Source organism: Euwallacea fornicatus, chromosome 23, assembly GCF_040115645.1.
Source record: "Euwallacea fornicatus isolate EFF26 chromosome 23, ASM4011564v1, whole genome shotgun sequence".
NCBI classification, from domain to species: domain Eukaryota; kingdom Metazoa; phylum Arthropoda; class Insecta; order Coleoptera; family Curculionidae; genus Euwallacea; species Euwallacea fornicatus.
The window spans coordinates 2797303-2818553 of record NC_089563.1 but is presented as its reverse complement, the minus strand read 5'-3'; the positions used below and the strand labels follow the sequence as shown (position 1 = coordinate 2818553).

Sequence of the window (21251 nt, the reverse complement as noted above, 5' to 3'; positions counted from 1 at the left end):
TACGAATCAATCTGTTTTTCGAGCCACTTTCGAAGTGTTGTAATTTTAGAACGTATAGATGAAATTGTCTGTGTCCTGCCACGTTGCGAATCCCATTTGATTCAATTTTTACTGGCGCATTTAGCTATAAGTTAAAAGTGAGAAAAAACACATTCAAAAAAAGTCATCGAAAATTCTTAGCCTTGAAACCATTAGCGGTTTTAACGAGAACGGCTTATTATCATGAGCAAAAGTTGGAACGGTAATAGGATATTGTCTCCTGTTAAAACAATTACATTAGTAATGTTTTCGAACAGCCCATAATAAATAATAATAGAACTATTACACATCGTCTCGCACCTTATATATATATATGTATATATACATACATATATGTATATCAAATTAAAGGATATATTAAGACAGAAAAAACACAAAGACAACATGGACACGCATCAGAATGGCTTTGATCATGGTCAAAGTGTTAAATGGAACGATCCTTGTCCGTCACGATCAGAGAACTTACTGTAATCATCATTACTAATAAGAAGAACGAATAAATATACACAACAAGGGTGTTAGTTCCAGTCCTGCCCTTCCACAAATCAAAATTATCTTAAGAAGGGCGTTCTGAACTGCCCGCAGCCAGAACGGGGTAACTGGCCGATCTTTAGAGATTCAGCGTCCTCGATTCGGGCAAAAATCGACCGAAACGAGGTGTTTCTTCCATCGCCTGGACTCCAATCGTGCATGCTGTTTCATCTTGAGGGAGAAAGATACCTGAAAATTAATTTAAAAAAATTATGGGACCTTTACTCACGTTTCGAACGGTGACGACGATACAATGGCTTCCAAATATATAAAAAAAAAACGTTAACAGCTCTTTTGCGAGCGCACAGCTCGCCGGATTGACTGCAAAAACCGCACGCGAAACAAAATAATATACAGCGTGTCTGGTACAAAGATACATGAGGTGTCGAAAGTGTTCCGGGAATCACGGGCCCTAATTAAGGTAAATCTATCAAAGTGAGACCTGAACATAAGTTTAAACGCGGAAATGAAAAATTTCCTATTTGCGAGCGCTTGAAAAGCGTTTGAGCGGTGAAATACTTCATCATCCGCTTCCATGACACACTATCACGATAGAGGGAACGAGTGGGATACAGAAGCTTGAAATGGTTGGGGTTGGTTAGGTTAGTAGTATTCTTCGGTTTAACCCAAGCGACGTCGTTCGCAATTGCGAAATTAAAGGAGTTACGTTAACCCACGGAAAACAAAGTCGACGCTGAACGTTATAACGAATAAGGATCTGATTTTCAACGGTTCAGTAGATATTTAGTTTTTATTTCTCCCTCGATTTTTAATGATATTGTTACACAGAAATTCAGCGAAAACATCTCCAGGGAGGTACGTGAATGGCCCCGCACGGCCCGCCCCGCTTTGATTCAATTCGAACACGTCAGGATCTTTCCAATTCCGGTCCCACCCGGAGCTGTGATAAGTCCTGCCAAATGTCGAATGCAGACAAGATGTTAATAAATAATCTTTATTTGAATTTATCTTAACAATTAACAAAACTTATCAAAAAGAATTCGAACACAATCATCTCGAAGGATTAATTGCATTAAATCTACGTTTTCCAATACAAAACCGAAATGAAATACTGGCAAATCGTTTTACCATATGAAAAACTCTTGCAGAATTATTACATAGGTATATCGTACACATTTCTGAGGATCATTACTTACAGTATCAAGTCATCAATTACCATAGTACTCTTAACCTTTTTTACATTTACTAGTTAGTGGCTGTTTTATTATTTTTGACTGGACACTTGATACGAGGATAAAATACTATCGCTCTCGGCTCAGATAAGCGAATTCCAGCCACTAACTTGAACAAATCGAATTACAAATTTACACTTAGAAGAGTTTAAAAAGGATGAAAAATTGCCATACACGTTTCACAATCTGTGGGAAGATTTTCGTTTCCTAGTTTCTGCCTTAATTGTGATTGACCTAATTATGCACTAATCGTTACAATTTGTCACAAGAAATTGGTTTAGATTCAATCTTGAAGATCGGTTGTCGGTTTGCTGATGAGGTTTTTCCCCTCGGCGGAATTTCCTAATATTTCACTTTAGCCAGGGTGTTTCGGGTCAACTACCTGATCCGCGTGCCAAAACGGCTCCGTTTAGCCACAAAAACGATGACCGACAAGTGCTTTTTTACGGTAACAAATGGTGCGCTCCTTCAGAACGTCTGAAGACATTCGAGTTAAATTTTGTGGGCGCCGACCTCTGGACAAGAGGGACGCGGCGGCAGAGAGCGCGCCACCCTCCCAGAATCAACTGGACGCCGTGAAAATCCTCGTAGTCCGCGTTTTTCCCGGCAAAAATGGGAAAATCCGGAACTTGCATAATCGGCCGCGCGACTACGAGCTATCGCGATCGCAGCGAAAGTTGCTTCTGTTCCAACTGAAAATCTCCTCGGGCGATTTTCCTAATGAATCAAATACTCGTATTTTAGAACGCTGAGGGCGTAACACCAAGAACGAAGTTGAATCAATTTAGACGGTCCACAGTAGCTTTCCATGCAAAGCAAGAATGTGATCGACACCCAGGGCACATTGGAATGTTTCTGTGGCAACTAACTTTGATTGCGACGTGCTAATGGATATTTAGGTTGTGAAGGACGTCGCCATATGAGCCAACCTGAGACAAACATGTCCGTGACTGGGGAGATTTCTTGATCGACTTAAGCCGAAAATTGCGAGGAGCGCCATTTCAAAACACGTCCGAATTCAATTCAATTTATTCTTATTTCATGCGGGTGAGCCGCATCGACGACTCAAAGATCACCAACATACACGCGTGAATATTGAAACGTTTGCGCTCACAAAATCCACGCTCACGCTCGCGTGAACTCGAGCGTGGATTTTGTAGATTCGACGCCGGAACCTCATTGACTCAACGTGAGACTCAACAACGAACTCAGCGCACCGCGTCGGACTGATATGGTTTTACAGCTCGTCTCTGAATTTGAACCTAAACCAATCCGTACGACGTGTTTACACTACCAAAAATTTGATCAGTGCAATTCTTACATACCAACAACATTCTAAAACTGAAGTTTGTACTCGTTTATACATTTCTTTAATAATTCGATTTAATATAACGACCATCATTATAAATTACAATTCGTTTTATATGGAAAAAAATTAAATTAAACGCATTTTTCGCCCAAATGCGAACGTTGAGGAATTTTTACAATTAGATGCCTTCTAGAATTTAGTGATGCAGCATGAAGTTCGCTCGAAATCAAGTTGAATGTTTATTTTGTAAAAAACATTATAATTTAAATCTCTTTCCAAAAATAACGACAAAGGACCTTTATGCGATAAGTTTTTCAGTTTTTTTTTTTTTTTAAGTTAAGTAGGGCGGGGATGCAGCCTACTTTTTGGAAACAATTTCCGTTTAACTAATAATCAGTAAATGCAGACACACGACCAATAAGGGGCTACGAACATTATTAGTATTTTCGACTGCGTTTATACGGGCAATTATTCTGCCTTATTGAATTGGAAATAACGCTGTTCTCCAGGGAAGCAGCGGGCTGTGTTGCCCAATTTCCCGCCAATAGATGCACTGTCCAAGAAAAATTATGCGACTAACCTGAAACAACCTGAACCACCGGACCTACCTACCTACCTACCTACCTACCTACCTACCCACACAGTTTTCGCCTGGAAAGTGGCCGGCGCTACTTTATCTTACGTGAACTGAACGTCATACCAGGCTAATTAACGAATGCCAACATGTCAATCGTCCTCCCAATCATATTCACGAGTTAAGCTACTGCTACTGTCACATTATGCCAATTCTACAGGGAATCATGCATCGTTTCGTTTCAAATTGCAATGCCGCATAAACACGAGGCCCTGGCAAACAGAAGCCTTTGTCTAAGCGCCCTAAGTCTGTTCGAAGTTCCCAAAAATGCGTACTAAGTGGCACCTACGATAGTGAACATACCCAGGCACAGGTCACAGTAAAGGAGTACTACATTGGTGGTGATTTATGATTAGGATAACGTGCATTTGTTCGGCATTGGCGAAACTCAAAAGCGCGATTTGAGAAATTTTTAACGTATGAAACCGTCCAAGTCTATCATAGTAGTGTGATCTGAACTTCCCTGTAATTGTGTAAAACTTTCTACAGATCGTGTACAGATTATCCAAACGCGGCGTTTTGTAAAAAATCTTATTCGATCGACCATTATTCACCTAGGAAGTCAAGATCGCATCGTTCAAAATTTATGGGGATGGCGCGTTAGTAAGTTAAAAAATAAGTTACAGGGTGCGCGAAGCACAAATTGTTAAAGCTGCATTTAATAAGTGCAGCTCGAGGGAATCACTGAAACTCAAAAACTTTTTTTCGGATCATCGTCCTTTGAATCCAGTAACAACTTGGAAGACGTGGGGCCGTGCTTGCCAACATTGCCAAAAGATTCTTTTTTCGCCGGCATGGCTTCATTAGAAAAACGTCGGAGCAAGTGTGCCACCATTAAATTCAAAACTAGTTAGGAAAAATGTGTATTTTTTCAAATTCGTCGTTTTCACAACTAGGGAGACAACTCAAGAAGTGACCGACGTAATTTTGGGCGCGTCCAAAGCTCCCATGCCGAAAAGCTTTGCGCTTAAGACTTCAGAGATGTCACACGAGAAACGGAAAAGAAAAGGATTTTCAATCTGTTTTCCTTATTTTTATTTTTTCCTTTCTTCCCAGATGTGCCTTACATTTAATCACGTTTTACAGATTTATCTCGTTTCGTTTTTCATCGCCAGTGCACCTACAATTGGCTGTAGGTACAACTGCGGATGGATCTTGAAATTCAGCCGCGTGCCTTACCGGAATCTGAAAGCCTTTTATCCTAGGTGTTCTACCGGGTTTTACGATCATTATTTCAAATTCCCTTGAAGACTAACGTTTTTTCCAAAAATGCGAATAGTCTTGGCAGTGTAGAATGGGAAGCCTGAGGGGTGAGCGTCCAGCCAAACGTCACTCACAAAACGCACAAATCAGGACTTCAAATACGGCCAATCCGCCAGTTCAGGCCTCCAAAAAGAATAATTTCCTTGAATTGATTATCTAATATAGACCTACAAATCATTTTCCATGGTAATGAAAAATGAACTATTTCCTGTGTGTTTTGGGAATGTTACAGTGCAAGCGCGTCGCGGATCTCATGACGGGCCGTACCAATGGATGTTCCAATGTGATGTCCATTGGCGAAAATTGAAAAGACGCTATACTTTAATTCATTCTTAGGTGGACATGGACAATTGTACTGCAACATATATCCCAATAAAATACACCTAGTTAGTATCCGCACATTGGTTAGATGTGTAGTACACTAATCAAAATTTAGAGGGTAAATTGGCACAATATTACGTTATTATTTCGTATTACAATAATTATTCGTAATTAATAATATTAAACAGCCTTTAGTTTTATTTCTATTGATCGATACATTTCGAAATTTGGCGATAGGATGTCGATTCGACACCGGCAAACGAAACTGGTTGTTTTGCACTCATTTCGGAGATGATCGATCAAAATTTGGCACAAGTGCTCACCGCGCTCTAATTTCATGTATTACCTCACAATTACCTATAGGAATGGAACCACTCAAAATTTTGACAAATATACATCGGCGTGGTTTCAATCATTTACCAATTAATTCAAAATGAAAATTGAGCAATGTACAATCGTAACTCAATTATAAATACTTTTTAGTTATCTAAACAACTTTATAAATATTTTTTCTAAGAGCTCTAATAATGTCTTAAAAATATTAACCTTATTCGACTAAGTTCGTGTTTATTTGACACTTATTATAAAAAGTACAAAGCGATTTTTAAATTATTGAGTCTATGCGCGGTACTTACGACGCGTTTAAGTCACTTGGCTAAGTGTTCGGATCGTCAGAAAACGTCTTTAGATGGTTGTATTAAAGCCCATAACTTATCACATGACACAGGATATTAATAAAATTGCATTTATTCACGACAAAAGACTGATTATGCTCATAGTAATTCGATCCACCTCACCAATTCACAGATAAGGTTCTCAGTTTAGAAGTGGGCATATTTTCATTTTGCCAATGCACCAGCGGGCCAATGTCCATTTCAGTTGGACTCCCATCGCCTCCGGTTAACAGACGTACCTGCGATGGATCAAATTTGGCAGCGGGGCAACAATCGTTTTATCGTGAACTAATACAACATTGTTTTAGTTTGTAATTCAAGCAGAGAGGAATTTTCGTTATTGTTAAAATAATTTTTTAAATCGTAAACACAACGAGATTGAAACGAACTCAAAAACTCGGCATTCCGCCACGGCTGAATTTGAGTCACGAGCTGAAGCAAACGGTACACAACGGCTAACAGTAACCCAATGGTTATGTTATTAACATGGTAGTAGGCATCGAGACCATTACTCTTGAATTGCAACGAAGACATATATGATATGGCATATATATATATATATTTGTTTTTACTTCATCAAACGCGTTATACGAACAGATCTTCTCGAGTATGCGCGTTGTGCCTAACGCCAATAGTTTTTTTAACACATAAAAACGCACGTAAGGGTTGGAAATTGTACAGGATGTCCCAAATTGCACCTGCCGAATGTCCATCATCCATTCTCCGTCCAAAAAATAACATTCATCTCCTGTGTAAATTGTGTCCCAGAGTTAGTGTTTGTTTCGGAAATACAGGGTGTTGGAATTTCGGACGTTGCGCAAATTTTATTTCTTATTCTCTTCAATTGTTGAAGCTTTGTGCGTGAACCACTCTTTAGAATCCGCACTGCCACTGTTCACGATTCCTCGTCAGAAATTCGCGTGCCTAAAACGGCATATATATATATATATATATATATATATATATCTTGATGCCGTGACGTAGCGAGGTTGATGCGTGGCCCTTTGGCGGTTGTGGGATTGTGGTAGACACCAAATCGGTAAAGAAGAGACTTCTCAGAAATCGAAATCGACGATTTTTCAAACACAAAAATTTGTTTCGTTTACGGGCATCACTCACTCAAAGGCTGAGTTCATACTCAATGTTCGTGGTGCCCATAGGTAAACAATCCTATCCCACATCCCACAAACTCATATTGCAAATTGAATGTGTAGCACGAGTGCTGCTTACAGCAAAATCCCGGTTCTTTCGCTATTACTATGGGAATGTTCATTCAACATTAGTCGTCGGCAACGAGTTTCTGAGCGCTACAGTAAGCGAAATTCTCAACGAATCCCGTCTGAATGATATGCCAAAAGCATTGCCCGTGGAAGTAATGTGATGCTTTTTCAGGCTTCCTTTTACCCCTTAAAACTTTTTATCACCGCTGCCTATATAAGAAACTTTGAATTCCCTCTTCAGGTTAGAGCATTTTCGCCCTCTTACATGTTTTCCGTATCATTTTTTAGTTATTTGCAAAAGTATCTAAACAAGTAAAGATGAAGAAGTGCATATGCTTCATGTGGGCCTATTTGTACTTGCACATACGTAATAAATTATTTAAAAAAACTGTAAAAATATTTCTATCATAATTTATTATGAGTCGTATGTACTTCCTATGTGACGATAATGCTGTTTTCTAGAGATACGTTTGAAAATAACTGGAAAACGGCGACTGATACGGGAAAAATGCAAACGAAAGTGAATTGATTTTTTATTTAAACGAACGAATTAAACGGTAAATTCAAATGAAAGGCATCCTGTGCTGAGAAAAAGTACCGCCCTGTATATGTTTAGACGGCAAATTGTATTTCAGCTTTTTATCGTGGATTTTTTTAGCGCTGCGCATTCACACTCTATATTGTTCAATTGGCACAATTTTTGACTGTGCCAAATTATATGTAAAAACCATTGGCATTCTCAGTTTTGAAATATAAAATAGTCCGTCCACTTGCAGGAACGCTACAAGAAAGAAAGCGATAGTGGTCTAGTAGATATTTCCTTTCCATTTCTAAATTAACCATAATAAAAACTGAAAACGTGATGAACTTTACTACATTTCTTATTAGAATGCAAATGCGATGGAATTATTTAAACCTACATTCCTCTCTACTTAAAATCGACCCCATCTGAATTCAAGGCCCGTCCACCACTGAAGATTATCATTTTAGGAAAGTTGGCTCGGCTCACGCAACACAGGCAAATTTATCAGTCTCCGATTAGTTTCGTAAGTTAAATGACAGCTCCTATTGGCAGATCAAAAACGTCACCTGTGCAGTATGCAAATTTGAGCTTTGCGATCGTCGTCGTAACCAATAGCCATTTTCCATCGCATCGACAGGCCTTTAATTCGAACTGATGTGGTTAGAAACCTTCCGAAGCATCATCACCTCCGACCGAAGTATTGGGGGGATTAATCAAATGCCCTCATAGTCGAAACTCGACGTCAAACCCCGATCACTCACGATCCCACCTCGGCTATGTTCGATATGTGCGCACCGCGCGCTCGATTGTGCGCAAATATGGCAGTGGCGTTCACAGTCGATCCTCTTCTTCCTCCTCCTCTTCGGCCTCCTCGAGCATGCCCTCGTTCTCTTCGCGGTAGCCCGGATGTTCCGAGATTGCGTAGTAGTTGCCGTTGTAGATCACGCCCAGTTCGCGCATGTCGGCACCTCGAATTGTTGCCTAAAAGTCATGCACATCCTTGTTAATTTGGAATTTTTGATAAATTTCGTGATATTGCGATTTTTGCTAATGCGATTGCAAGATTGCGAGTTCATTTATAAAAAATCATAGAAATTGACAAACGCACCTTGATAGTCCAGTTGTAACAGTCGTCACTTTCGCTTTCCCGGTCCAAACGTTCCACGTCGAGAATCTTGGAACTGAGTCGCTCCAGAATAATACCGATATCCTTTATGCTTAGATGTCGTTTCTGGTCGACGCTGAGTTGGTCGATGAGCAGCAGGAACTTTTCGGAGGTGACGGCCTCGTCCTCCATGACGGTGTTTTCCGTCTCGGACTCGGAGGACTCGTGCTCGGAGAGGCGTCCGCCGCCGCGGCCGTCACCTTCAACGTCTAGAATACACGTAGTGGTTGCCTATTTTGAGATCTTTCGTTGTGTCCTTTTAAGGTTGGGTGCTGGTGGCTTACATACTTAATACTAAGCTACTGATATATTATCGTGCAGGCCTCGTTCGAGGCTATCGCTATATCGGGGTTGAACGACATACCTAAAAAACGGACGTGTCTGGGCTGAGGAGAAGCTTGCGCTTGCGCCCCAGCATCTTGGATGGGCGAAGTGGCTACCGATTTGTGCACGGCGATTCGCCTGCCCTCCTCGTGTAACGCACAACAATGGAAGTCGCATTCGACGGTACCATTTTGCGGACTACCCGCTCGGGGAAGATGGGCGTGGTGCGCACATTCGGGAGTGTGCACGTGCACTGGCGCTTCAAGAGAACTCGTACGACGAGTACCCATAGGTCGAACCTAAATATCACCGTTATTAAGAAATTCTCTAAAATCGACTGAACTGCATGACAAGTCCGGTTTGCGAGTTCCGGTCGAAATTTCTACATTCTACATTGCAAACCTCATCATGGTTTATCACAGTGATCTGCGGGCTAGCTCTCCGCGGAGGAGTAAACCCGTCTTGAGCCGATGCCGCGCCCTTGGCAGTAGTGGGCGGCTGCGCCCCCGCCCCCGCAAGCGGCCGTTTACTCGGCGAAAACTTGGCTGGTGATGGCACGTCTGCTGGCCCTCGTCCAGGCCGCTGGTCCCAGTGCAGCACCACTGTGACCCGGCCCTGAAAACGTTATCGTTCTTATCTCTCGACTGGTACAACTCGAACTGTTGCTCACCTTGTTGTCCATAATTTTCCACGAGGGCGTCTCATCCTGCAACTCCAGTGCGTTGATAGTCTCGCATACAATGCGGGGTATGGCCGAGACTACTGAAACAAGCGAAGCCTTAGAAATAGATTTATGGACTAAATGCTGGGAACCACGATTCCTTCTGAGTTTTTGGGCAGGAAAGGGCATCGGTGTTTGGTGGATCTATGAAATTACCTGCTCGAATAACATCGACCCCCGCTGGCAGCCACCTTTCCCCCGGTCGTAATAATAGCAATACACTATTGGGTGGCAACGTTCGGAAGTATTCGGCGTCTTCCACTTGAGTACCATCCGACTCTAACACTAACCTCACCTAAAAGAGCAATGACTCTGTAAGGCACATTTGCCCTTTAAAATTTTTTCCTAACATTCACATTATAACATGGAGTGATGGAGGACGCGAGTGTTTTAATCGTTCAATCTTTCTTTAATTCTTAGTTTCTTACCGGTTCTTGTGCTGTGACGCCCAACTTGTCACGGCCACGAGCGACCAGTTCCTCGAGACTGCCCACCACCAGCCCCTTGCGCACGCTACGCTGCCCGTCCCATAGTTTGAAGGGCCGCTTGCCGCGCGCGTCCTGCAACGAAAAATTCATTCAGTGTTGTTTTTTCCAAAAGTAGCCACTGAAAAAGGAAATATTTCGTAAAGGAAATTAGACCTAGATCAACGAGTTGTCAATTCAGTATTCGATAACGTTAAAGTTGTTATGGATGTTTAATGGAAAGGAATGTGCTGCCATGTCGGACGAATTGAGTCACATTTTGAAAATTGTGAGCTCTATGCAACGCGTTCCAAAAATTGGGAGCAATTCAAACGTGTCGTTCCTTGGACGGAACCCATCGGAAAATATTTTGTCAATAAGTGGGTTCTTCGTGCTATTTTTACAATTCTGAGATTTAATGATTTTATCTTTAACGGTTTCGAGGCTAATGAAGAATTCCCGTCCTATAACATTCGTATTGGGAAACTGGACCGTTGACGAGGAAGCCGACAAACGCAAAGAAACTGGCAGATTCGATGACAGAAACACTTGCTTCCGTACGTTTGCATTTTGTCCATCGGGAGGGACATTCGTTTTTGAAATCGTAATTTAAAGTCATCATGAAGATCTGCACCCAATCGAACAACAATATACAGGGTGTTCTTTTCGGGAAAATCTATTTTAGAATTTTTTTGATCACCCTGTGTAACCTTTGCTATTTTTAACATACTATCCAAATCATCCCACACGGCACCAACTCCTCTCAAAATCGATATTTGCAATGGCTTCGACGCCATCGAATCCTGCACCGTTTTGACAGGTCAGATTACTCCCTGCCATTTCGTTAGCCTCAGTGATTCCTGATTTGATTCATGTGGATAGTGGACTATGGGCCAGTCGGATTAAATGGGGTTCGATTATGCGTATGGTTTATTCTTTTGGCTCTCTACAAACGAATGATGAGGCAATCAGATTCTAGGACCAGAGGTCGTAAACTTTTGCAATGTTTTTTTCTGGGATTAAGCCATTTCTGTTCTTTCAACCATTTTGCATTAACTGCGCCTCTGATGGCTACTTTAAAAGAGTGCATTGTCCAAACGACTAACGAAAATGGCACTTTCTGCCAGTGGGAAAATAGTTTGTGTTCGAACTACGGAAAACGATTATTTTTCGATCATTCGTGACGCAAATAGTAATTAAATATGTATATATTTTTGAAATAGTTAATCACACTCGCACACGACGTGCTTCTACAGCGCAACACTTTATGGTAGGCAACCAATTATACACAAAGTCAACGAAGCATGGTAATATTAAACTCCGGTAATAAATAATTGCAACACCGCTGTTATGGTCTCCCGTTCGACGCTTATCCAACTGGCAGGGCTAGTTAATGAAACTTTCAGTTCTTGTCATCTGACATTCTGCTTCATGCCATGGTTCAGTCACTGTTATCAGGCTTGAATTTTTGAACAGGCTACTCGCATAGTTCCGACAATACTCCCATGACTCCATTTCTAACAATACTACCTAGCGTCAGTGTTAAACTTTCATTTCTAGATATGAAAGTTGACGTTATGGGATATTCTATAACTAGAGATGAAAACGATGTTTTCGATTAGGTTGCATGAAAAGGCCGTCTTGTGAAAGTTGTCTATTACATGTAGACGTAGAAAAATATATATTTCCTTCGTCTAAGATCGATTCATGTTGGCTTAACGGTCGTGTTACAGCTCACCTTCATCTCATAGTTGAATTTCCTGTGCGTTACAAAACTCCCTATTGTTGGCAAATTCTTAATTATTCTACTTGGGAACCTCCGCTTTTCTTATCGCACAAAAGTGTTTGGTCATCACCGCATTTTAATATTTCGAAAAAATCAGTCACAGGTCACGTTAATTCAGGAAACTTTGAACCACTTCATCACTTTTCTTAGTTAACGAACCATTTTTGAGCTTCGTAAGGTAGGGCACGCAACTAAAAGCCTTGCGCAAACTAAACAAACAAATGGAGCTCCATTAAAGCCTTAAGAAATCGTTGGCAAGAATAACATTACTCACTTATATTAATCCTGCTCTTACCGCAAGTTGCCACAAATTTCCCTATCTAGAACGATAAGCCCATCAGAACTTAGCAATTGTATGCAGAGATTTTGAAAGTCCCCATTAGGATAAGATTGAACTTGCTGATATAGATGCTCCCGACACTTACTGCGGCAGGTATTACAAGTTACTGAAGTGATTTATGGTTTGCACATAGGTGTGTGGCAAACTTGCTTAGAGAGGACACTTCATAATTCCTTTGCCTCGATTCAAAAGATACGAAAATAGGCCGAACAAGGAAACATCTTATCCTTAAAGTTACCTCAATTTGCTGTGTAAAATAATTATACTTCCCCTTACAAGCATATCAACCCAATAACATCCGGGCATTAAATTGTCCAAACAACATCAATGCCACGCTTCAAAGACACGGCGCTCCAATAATACATCAATCCCCTGGCGAAAAGGAGCGCCATGGATCGAATTAAGTGATCCGAAATATTGGAGCGATGTCAATGAGCTATGGCATCATCGCATGTCACCCCATAAATGAATAACCTCCACCCAAATGGGTCAGAAACACACCTGCAACACGCCCATGCTCCGGCCCGGTGGCTCAGAAACCGTGTTTCGCGCCCGGTCGCCGCATCGCGACTGGTCCTGACCTATCCCGGAGGAACTCGCGAGTGCGTTGAACCGGCCTAACATGCGCTCCCACGGCCGGACAGGACCGGGATCGACGAGGTTCGATATCTGGATCGTATCCAGATACGGGATTGAATTATACGACTCCGTTGAGATCTGGCGGAGTGTTTTACGTGCATTGCGGCTCGTGATTAGAGAAGTGTAGTAAAAGATTGTTCGTTCCTCCATTCTCAGAAATAATTTAGGGAATACCACGTAAAAATTATGACTGTTAATACGTTCACCATAGGTGAGGCTGGAGGGTCGATTTCCTTAATCCACTCAACAAAATTGAAAGTCACCTCAACGACTACGTGTACGTCGTGGATTTACAGGATTGGCATTTTTTGTGTTGCATGTATTAGATTGCATGACTTGAGGAGATTTCGCTTGAGAAAGCTATTCCTCAAGGTGTCGTTTCCATCTCAGTTTTTCCCGTATGTTTCTTGGTAATTTCAAATAAAACGTTTTAGAGAATTTAAAAAAAACTAGAGTATCGCAGAGATTTTTTCGCACTTCACGCGATTTTTGAACGTTTAATTCGAGTTCAGTATCGTTTATCCAAAGCTATAATGCAGAGGATTTTCCAAGAATTTTTTTAATTTTCAGTATCTGAATGTGGAAAAGCCGGTTTTAAAGTAACTTAAGTCTTGTTCTTGTTTACCAACGTGCACCCACAGAAATTGAATATGCGCTTTCCGTCTGAAAAAACCAACTCTCTGACTGTAAGGAAACTTATTTTGGAACGCTCTCGCAGATTTCCCATGAAACGGGTAAGTTGAAACCCACCCTCTTCCCTCCCTCTTCAATTCTTGAAGTTGAAACGGCATTCGATTTTCAAAAACTTGCGGTACTCAGACTGTTCTGTAGTTTTCGAACTTGCCATCGTCGAATTTCATTCTGGTGAATTATGTAAGGAAAAGAAAAAAATGGCCCTTTTTAACAGGGACGCACTATACGGTCTGTCCAGTTTTCAACGCTCCAACTTCAAGGTAGATTTTAAGCTTGACACTGGTATAAAAATGTAATTTCCAGATAGGTCAATAAACACCTCCTTTATGAGATATAAAACTTTAGATTTTTCTTCGACATTTGCGCAATATTTACAGCTTTTGGTATAACTAGTTCAGATTTGGCGTGTCTACTTTCATATGAAGCTATTATCAACATTTACAAAAATATTTTTATCATCGCGACATTTCTAAATTGAGAAATGCTTGAATAAACTTAGTTTTCCACCTTAACTGAACAGGAAAAATAGTAACTAAAAATTGTCCATGTTTAGGTTTGCTGTTCATTTGACTTGACTAAATTCAGGGCAGAATCTAGTTATGGAAAAATATACCCGGAGTTCAAGTTACGACGTTGCTCGATTTCTATTTCACTTTTGTACATCTGACGAGCAGGTCTACGAATTACACTGCAGACTTTGTGACAAAAGTGTTTCAGCAATCTCGATAATGTTTGTCTCTCGAGATTTTGTCCAAAGGAAGGTGGACATTCTGTATAACATTTAGCTTGATTGCAAGTCAAAATTAGCGAGATATTTTCGAAAAATTCAAAGGGCCTCTGAATACAATCACTTAATAAAAATATTTATCTGTGCGTTGTTCAGAAGCCGCTAAGAATCAATCAATCATCTTTGCACTCTATTAACTCTAACACCGTCCACTCTACCTCCGAACTCGTCCTATCGACCTGCTATTCTATTTACTCTGCGAAAGAGGTGGGGCAGCGTTTACTCCTTTATCCCTTCCAGATTTTCTTGCTGAAGACAGATGTGGACCCCGCAAATTGTATAATTTTTTTACACGGGACTTCAAATATACATAGTGAAGACTTAAATTCTGAGCAGCATTTTCTGGTCTCCTTTCGAAACGGTTGCTTCTTAAATTATGTGATTCGCTAGAAGAATATCTGGAATAAACTGAAGCATGTAAATCAAAAATATAACTGCACGTGGTGGTTCTGGACGGTTACCACCAACCAAATACCAAACACGCTCGATCTCATTCGACTTTGGTCGTCGAGCGGAAATCTCAATTCAAACTCAATACCATTTTATTTACAAATTTTCAATTATTACATTACACCTTAATAACTAATTACATACAAGATATGCAAATAGCTATAAGCATTTGCACCCAACACCTCGGACATGCAAAGTGGTGCGCGGTAATCAGTGCGAAGAACACGGTGGACACAGAGGGTTGATTAGTAAAAGTAACATACATAGATAGTCCATCACGTGGGCTCATACATACGCATTTGCAGAATTAATATATCTATGTAAAACGGGTACTTGAGCCACCTTTTTTTCTAATTTATTGATATATTTGCGAGACCTCCGTGGCTCTAGGATGATTGGAAGGTACTTATATGCGCTGGCCCGTGCTTAACAGAGTTTTCTCAATCAAGCCACACACGGGTTAAATCTCTATTCAAGATGGAGCCAAAAACTTGGTAGTTATAAAATTTATTCGAGATTTTTTCCATATACTCAGTGACACTTGAGTTTTTTCATTTTTATTCTTCGAGTCACCATTCTGTTCCCTTCTCATGGAGTGCTCCTTGCGGATGATTCACTACCATAAGGAGTTTCAGAGATTTGCTGTCGTCGAGGGCTTTTTTACTTTAAGAGGCTTTTACAACCCAAACAGGGGTTTTGTTCGCTTTTAATACCGAACAAAGTTTTCGTTGCCGATTTAACTTAACTTTACTTGTTAATCCAGAGAGCACATCAGTTGCTGGATCATTTGCTACTATTGACAGAACGGATTCGTACGATCCATCAGAGTAACGGGAACAGTAAATTTCACTTCACTCTTTTCAGTAACTATATATTTTCGAACCTTTATTTATAGGCGTTTGTTGCGTGTTAGCATTTCAGTCTCGAATACATATCTTGCGATTTATTGTCATTACCGATGCTATGCAGAGCAGTCGGCTACAAAACAACAGCGTTTTAAGTATCAGAACTGAACTTCTTCTCTGCTCCCTAAAACTTTAAATTGTGACAATAAATTTTAGTCCGGTTCTGTCGTATTATGCCCCAGGAAGACCGGGCTCGTGCGATGCCCTGGCCTACGTCAACCTGGCAGGCCGTAGACCGCTCGATGGGCCGATGACCCATTTAATAAGCATGTACGAGAAAGTGGGTCGTCGTGGCAGAGCGCGAAATTGTAAGGGTTGTAGTGTATAAAGTGGGGCGTTTTGGGGTCGGATTTACAGTCACATTCTACGAGAGGGGACAATTGATGCTGAAATTAACGTACGCAGAGTTGGAGAATAATTATGTTGAGGATAAAGCATTCAAATATGTTTTTTTTTTTTTTTTTGAGTGAACAATATGTCGTATTTTCACGACGTTCACACCTGTTACGCACTAGTCGCGTAAATCCGAAGTATCGTGTAGACCGGTTAAGTGCTGGCGCAAGTAAGTAAATAGCCGTAATGAAGATAAGCTAGACACGGAACTAGCTTTCGTTACTTCCGCCAGTAATTAACCCTGTGTCCACGCCTCATTAAGGTCATGTGATTCATGACTATCGAGTTACAAAGATACATATTGTAGTCTTTGTTAAGGGAAATGGAGAGGCTCATCATTGGGCATACACCTCCGTGTTGGTGAACACTAGAACTTCTGCCAAAGCTAAAATGACGAAACCTACACATAATCTGATTTTAAAAAAAAGGCACTTTTATCGTTTCCCTGCATCTGCAAAGCATCCGACATGTACCTATCCAGGATCATCGAAGATCAGAAATGGGAAAGCGCCTAACCAAACGAGGCAGAGGTGGGCATTGACAGAAGGCTCCCTCCCGCGAAGTCGGAAAACTCAACGTTTCGTAAATGCGGACAATCTTTGTAGCACTTGCTGGTCGTTCTACTTCTTTGATAGTTTTTGTTTTACTGTCAGCATAGAATTTACATAATTTTGAATGAAATCGAGCTTTCCCGTTGGTTTCGAAAAACTTTTCATACTATGTAGTGGAAAACAATGCTTCTAAAGGATTATTCGGCAAAGCGACACCCTCTCCTGCGGACCCTGTATTTCAAGCTCGACTGCTCGTTCAGTGCTCGTGCTGGCACCCAAGGCTTGCCTTTTTATTTTTACTCTTGTTATTGTTATTCACCACTACCGTAGAGACTTGACCGAAATGTTATTTCATATATATTAGAAAAAAACGTCCTTTGCAAGTCCGAAAGCCCAGAATTCTATCCGGCAACGTTCCTGCTGAGTTTAGTAAATCAGGCCATCCGAAGACACGCGATCATGACCGATTATTTCCCCCAATTTCCCGGCGTTGCATCGTAAAAGAGCGCAATCTTCCCTCGACAGATAACATATTATACAGGTCCGCCCTTAATGGATACATTCACCAAAACCCGATGGGGTATTTATATGTATACGAAATAAAATAATTTCTTACACGTAACACAAACAACAAACATGTTCACGTGCCTCATGTCAGTGAATAAAGTAAAACTCACAAGTTGTGTATGAACGTAAACGTTTAACTCAAGAAAAACACCGACAACAACGACGAAGCTTGTGGTAATGATCCGAGAACTGTGTAAGGTAGCACTAACATCCGAAGGGTTGATCGAAGCCATTACGTAAAGAACCTCTGGCAAAAATTAATGGAAAACTCAATATCACTCCGGTCAACCTTGATTCTTCGAAATCCATCCATTACATCTGAACGCAATAGATCAGGTTAGTTCAGGCTACTGCTCAGAGCTTTTAAATTAGTTAAAAAGTTTCAAAATGTTGATTAAACGCCGATATGGTCATTTTTTGCACTTTGAACGCTCAACCGGACCTCAACGTTTATAAATGGGACGTCATCGATGTTACCACGTTTGAATCGCACCTGACGCTTCTGGTGCGGAGCGCTCCTTCTTTTCCAAGATATTTCCAGAATTTTGGAAATAAAATGTTGATGTCTTCATAAAACAAGACAATTCGGACTCTCTCGCACCCTTAAATGAGACACTACGCATTTGATAAGTATTTACAACTTCCAGTTGAACCAGCTGTGACATCGCCGTTTTAAATCACGTAGAAGCTTAAGTGCGTTGCTCATTCGATCCTTCAAAACTTGTAGGGCGGATGGGTTGGTTTGGTACGACCCCGAATTGGATGATTAAGAGTTCAGCCGTTTGAAATTGCCGGAACTTGACAGTCAAAAATATAATCGTCTCGAAAATGCGGCAATAATGTTGTGCTTTGAATAACTTCATCTTTCTTCGCTTTTTGGTTGATCCATTCGCCAGGTTGCGCCAGATCGCCACCGTTACACTTCCCTAAATGAAAGGATCACGTTTTTACGCATTCCAAAAAAGCTTTAAATTTGCACCATCACGATGTGACGAGTTAACATTCCAGTTCGAATGGGAAATTTATGAATTTATCAATCAAATTCCAGAAGCACCTGTTATGGTTTCTCTAGGGTTTCAGATTCAGCCTTAATTCCAAACAATTCTTTCTGATAGGTTTAGCAAATTATTATCTGATAATAAAGATGAGAAAATCTGAACTGCTTTCGGGGTGCAGCTTTGTTGCTTGGTTGCCTCTAATCTGGTCAACCCTCTTCTCGTTGAACGAAATCTGCATCACCTGCGTTTCCCCTGAATGTCAGTAGTGGCCCTCCTACTATTCGGTACAGCGAGTAATCACAATCCCTCGTAAATATAAATTATCCGATAAAGTTGAACACGAACTATTACTCGAGGGGCGCATTCCTTTAGATCAATAGACCATATCAAGTTTTTCAAGAAACTGAGCTTACCCACACTTCGCGTTTTCCCAAAACTATTCTTCCGTAATCCCAAAACCTCATCTTATCCGAAGCGTTTTATAACAAAAACTTCCCACACACGAACATTAATCTAGCGCTTGCCCTTTCATTAGAAATCTAAGATCATATGGCCGTACCATACTCAGAAGTAAAGGTTACTTCAAGGAACAGCCTCTAGGGAAGTATAAGAAATTGGATAATACAAAAGGGTGTGAACTGTATGTGGGTGGCGGCTACACCAAATAAGGAGGTGCAAAGTGTGTGGGCGTAAGGATTAACCACAAAAGAAATGCATATTAAATTCGGCTTTGAAGGATAAATTGCTCAGGGGAAAAGGAAAACTATTCTAATCTCCTTTAGCGCCTACATAATAAATAATATGATTCTCATGACTTTTCGAGTTGGAGGTTTAGGACAAATGTTTCTTACAATGTCGTTAACGTTCAATACGTTTTTACCACATTAAATAGTCAATCTAAAAAAGTAATAACAAAGTTATAAAACGTAGATATTAAAAGACGATATTTGGACGAACGTCCAGTCTGTATTAATTTCTATATGATCCCGAATAGCGGGTTTTTAAAAGCGCAAATTTAAGAGGCTTGGTACTTTCGATCTAATACATCCAAGGTCTCCGATTGTATCCTCCTATTTACGCAGTACCATCGGGGTGTTGTATCTAGGTAAAAGTGCGTGGGAGATGCAAGTACAAGCCAAAGAACCGGACTAGGGGATACAAATCGTTCCAGTGCTAGTGCAAGCTAAGTGGCAGTGCATATTGGTCATGCTGTTAGGTGCATGTATGGGTCGATTCGTCGGGTGGGGTGCACATAAGACAAGGTGTCGTGTCCGTACCTCTCTTGCCATCACGGCATCGTCGTCGTCGGGCGGGTGCCCGTGTCCGGCCGTGTCCTGCACTCCCGCACTCACTAGCACGTGGGGTGGGGGCCCCCGAGACACCGCGGGCCCTCGTCACAGTTGCATTCCGTTCTCGACTCGTCCATTCCGGGCACAATGGCTGCTGGCTGCCGCCTCTCGTCTTGACCCGCGGATAGCTCGCGCGCCCCCTGCCGGCCGATCGATCGTCCGGTATTCTGCCTGGCAACGAGGCGCTGCCTGGCACTCCAACGATCAGGCAACGGAAAATGGGCGCAAACGCTACTCCCAGCCCTGTTGCCACTTATTAATTTTTTTTCAACTTTTGAAACCATTACAAGCGAAGAATTCTCCTTAGCATCGTCATAATAACGAATTTGATGAACTACTTCGCTCGGTCCATAGGGAAAAATCGCCAACGACTTAAAAAAAAATTTTCCACTAAGGAGATTCGCAGTTTGTCGAGGGAAAACATAACAGCCGTATACAGGGTGTAAATGAGAGCAATGTTACATATTTTAATGCGTAATAACATGCGAAAAAGCAATTTAAAAAATTCCGAGTACTTCCGGAAATGTCCGAAAAAGCTGTGTTTTCTTTATCCAACCATAGAGCGATTGCCATGGAATCCAGTAGCGCGGTTCGTTTTTTCTGAGGTAAGGGGCTCCAATGTAGGAACCTCATAGACGGTAATAGATACAGTCTTGGATAAATGGGAGAAAATTTGCACATTTAAATGAGTGGTTTAATTATCTCATCCCAAGTGATGTTAAGAGATTGATGAAAACTAAAACCAATTTTTGTTACAGTTTTTTTTTATAAGCTTAAATATCATCTTTTATATTTTTTCGCTAGCGCTAAGGAAGCGAGAAAATTCATGTCTGCGCTTTGTGCGAATAAGCACAATTCCTCGTAAAATCACAATTTTGCGCTTTCTTTTAGGAGCGCAATAATATGTGAAGAACTTTAGGAGGCGCTACTTAAGAAGAACAATTACTTAATTAGGAGACAAAGTAAGGGCAGTTATTCATTTATACTGACGCCTGAAATTGTCTCCATCTGAATTATCCGCCTTCAAGGGTTGAGGTTGAACACTGGATCGTTTTAACTATTTGCCAAATTTGATAAAAAAATTATATTAATAGAGCCTACAAGATAGTATGTACTGGCTTAAGGACCTCTTAAAGATTTTTTATTTTAATTTTTCAGTCCTAATTATTTTTCGTTAGAATTGGGAGATGACTTAGAAAAAGATTTCGGATATAAGTTTATATAAAAACCTTTGTTTCTTATCTATTTGAAAAACACCACCGTCTGTATATAACGTCCAGAATACAATAGGGTAGAGGAGAAGGGGGTGATTCTTCAAAATGCGTTTGTATAGTATGTTGACGTTTGTGTCTCAATCGTATTGACCAGATACCACTCTGATATTCAAAATCCGATAAAATCGTTGATATGGA

The 21251-nt window shown here is 40.9% G+C and overlaps 1 protein-coding gene and 1 long non-coding RNA gene across 4 annotated transcripts in view; one reads left to right on the top strand and one right to left on the bottom strand.

Annotated features, from left to right (window-relative positions):
- The window catches only part of LOC136346581 (uncharacterized), a 56343-nt gene that overhangs the window by 28221 nt on the left and 6871 nt on the right, over positions 1-21251 (top strand). The gene's annotated exons all lie outside the window — the stretch shown is intronic.
- Drep2 (DNA fragmentation factor-related protein 2) lies at positions 1512-19994 on the bottom strand. 3 transcript variants are annotated; one of them, XM_066295530.1, is made up of 8 exons: positions 19768-19994; positions 10346-10477; positions 10074-10212; positions 9867-9958; positions 9599-9811; positions 9237-9495; positions 8816-9081; positions 1512-8688 (listed from the first exon to the last, which is right to left on the bottom strand). In XM_066295530.1, exons 1-8 carry the CDS (start codon positions 19777-19779, stop codon positions 8539-8541), a joined length of 1263 nt encoding a protein of 420 aa, XP_066151627.1. In that variant the 5' UTR covers positions 19780-19994; the 3' UTR covers positions 1512-8538. The 3 variants fall into 3 exon arrangements, with proteins under 3 accessions (XP_066151627.1, XP_066151626.1, XP_066151628.1); XM_066295529.1 differs by lacking the exon at positions 19768-19994 and adding an exon at positions 13009-13064; XM_066295531.1 differs by lacking the exon at positions 19768-19994 and adding an exon at positions 13009-13064 and having other exon boundaries at positions 9867-9955.

Excerpts from the sequence above, each read along its gene's own strand:
- Drep2 (XM_066295529.1), bottom strand. Across the intron at positions 10,213-10,345 it reads GCGTCACAGCACAAGAACCG|GTGAGGTTAGTGTTAGAGTC; the intron begins GTAAGAAACTAA and ends TTGCTCTTTTAG. Across the intron at positions 8,689-8,815 it reads GTTACAACTGGACTATCAAG|GCAACAATTCGAGGTGCCGA; the intron begins GTGCGTTTGTCA and ends CATGACTTTTAG.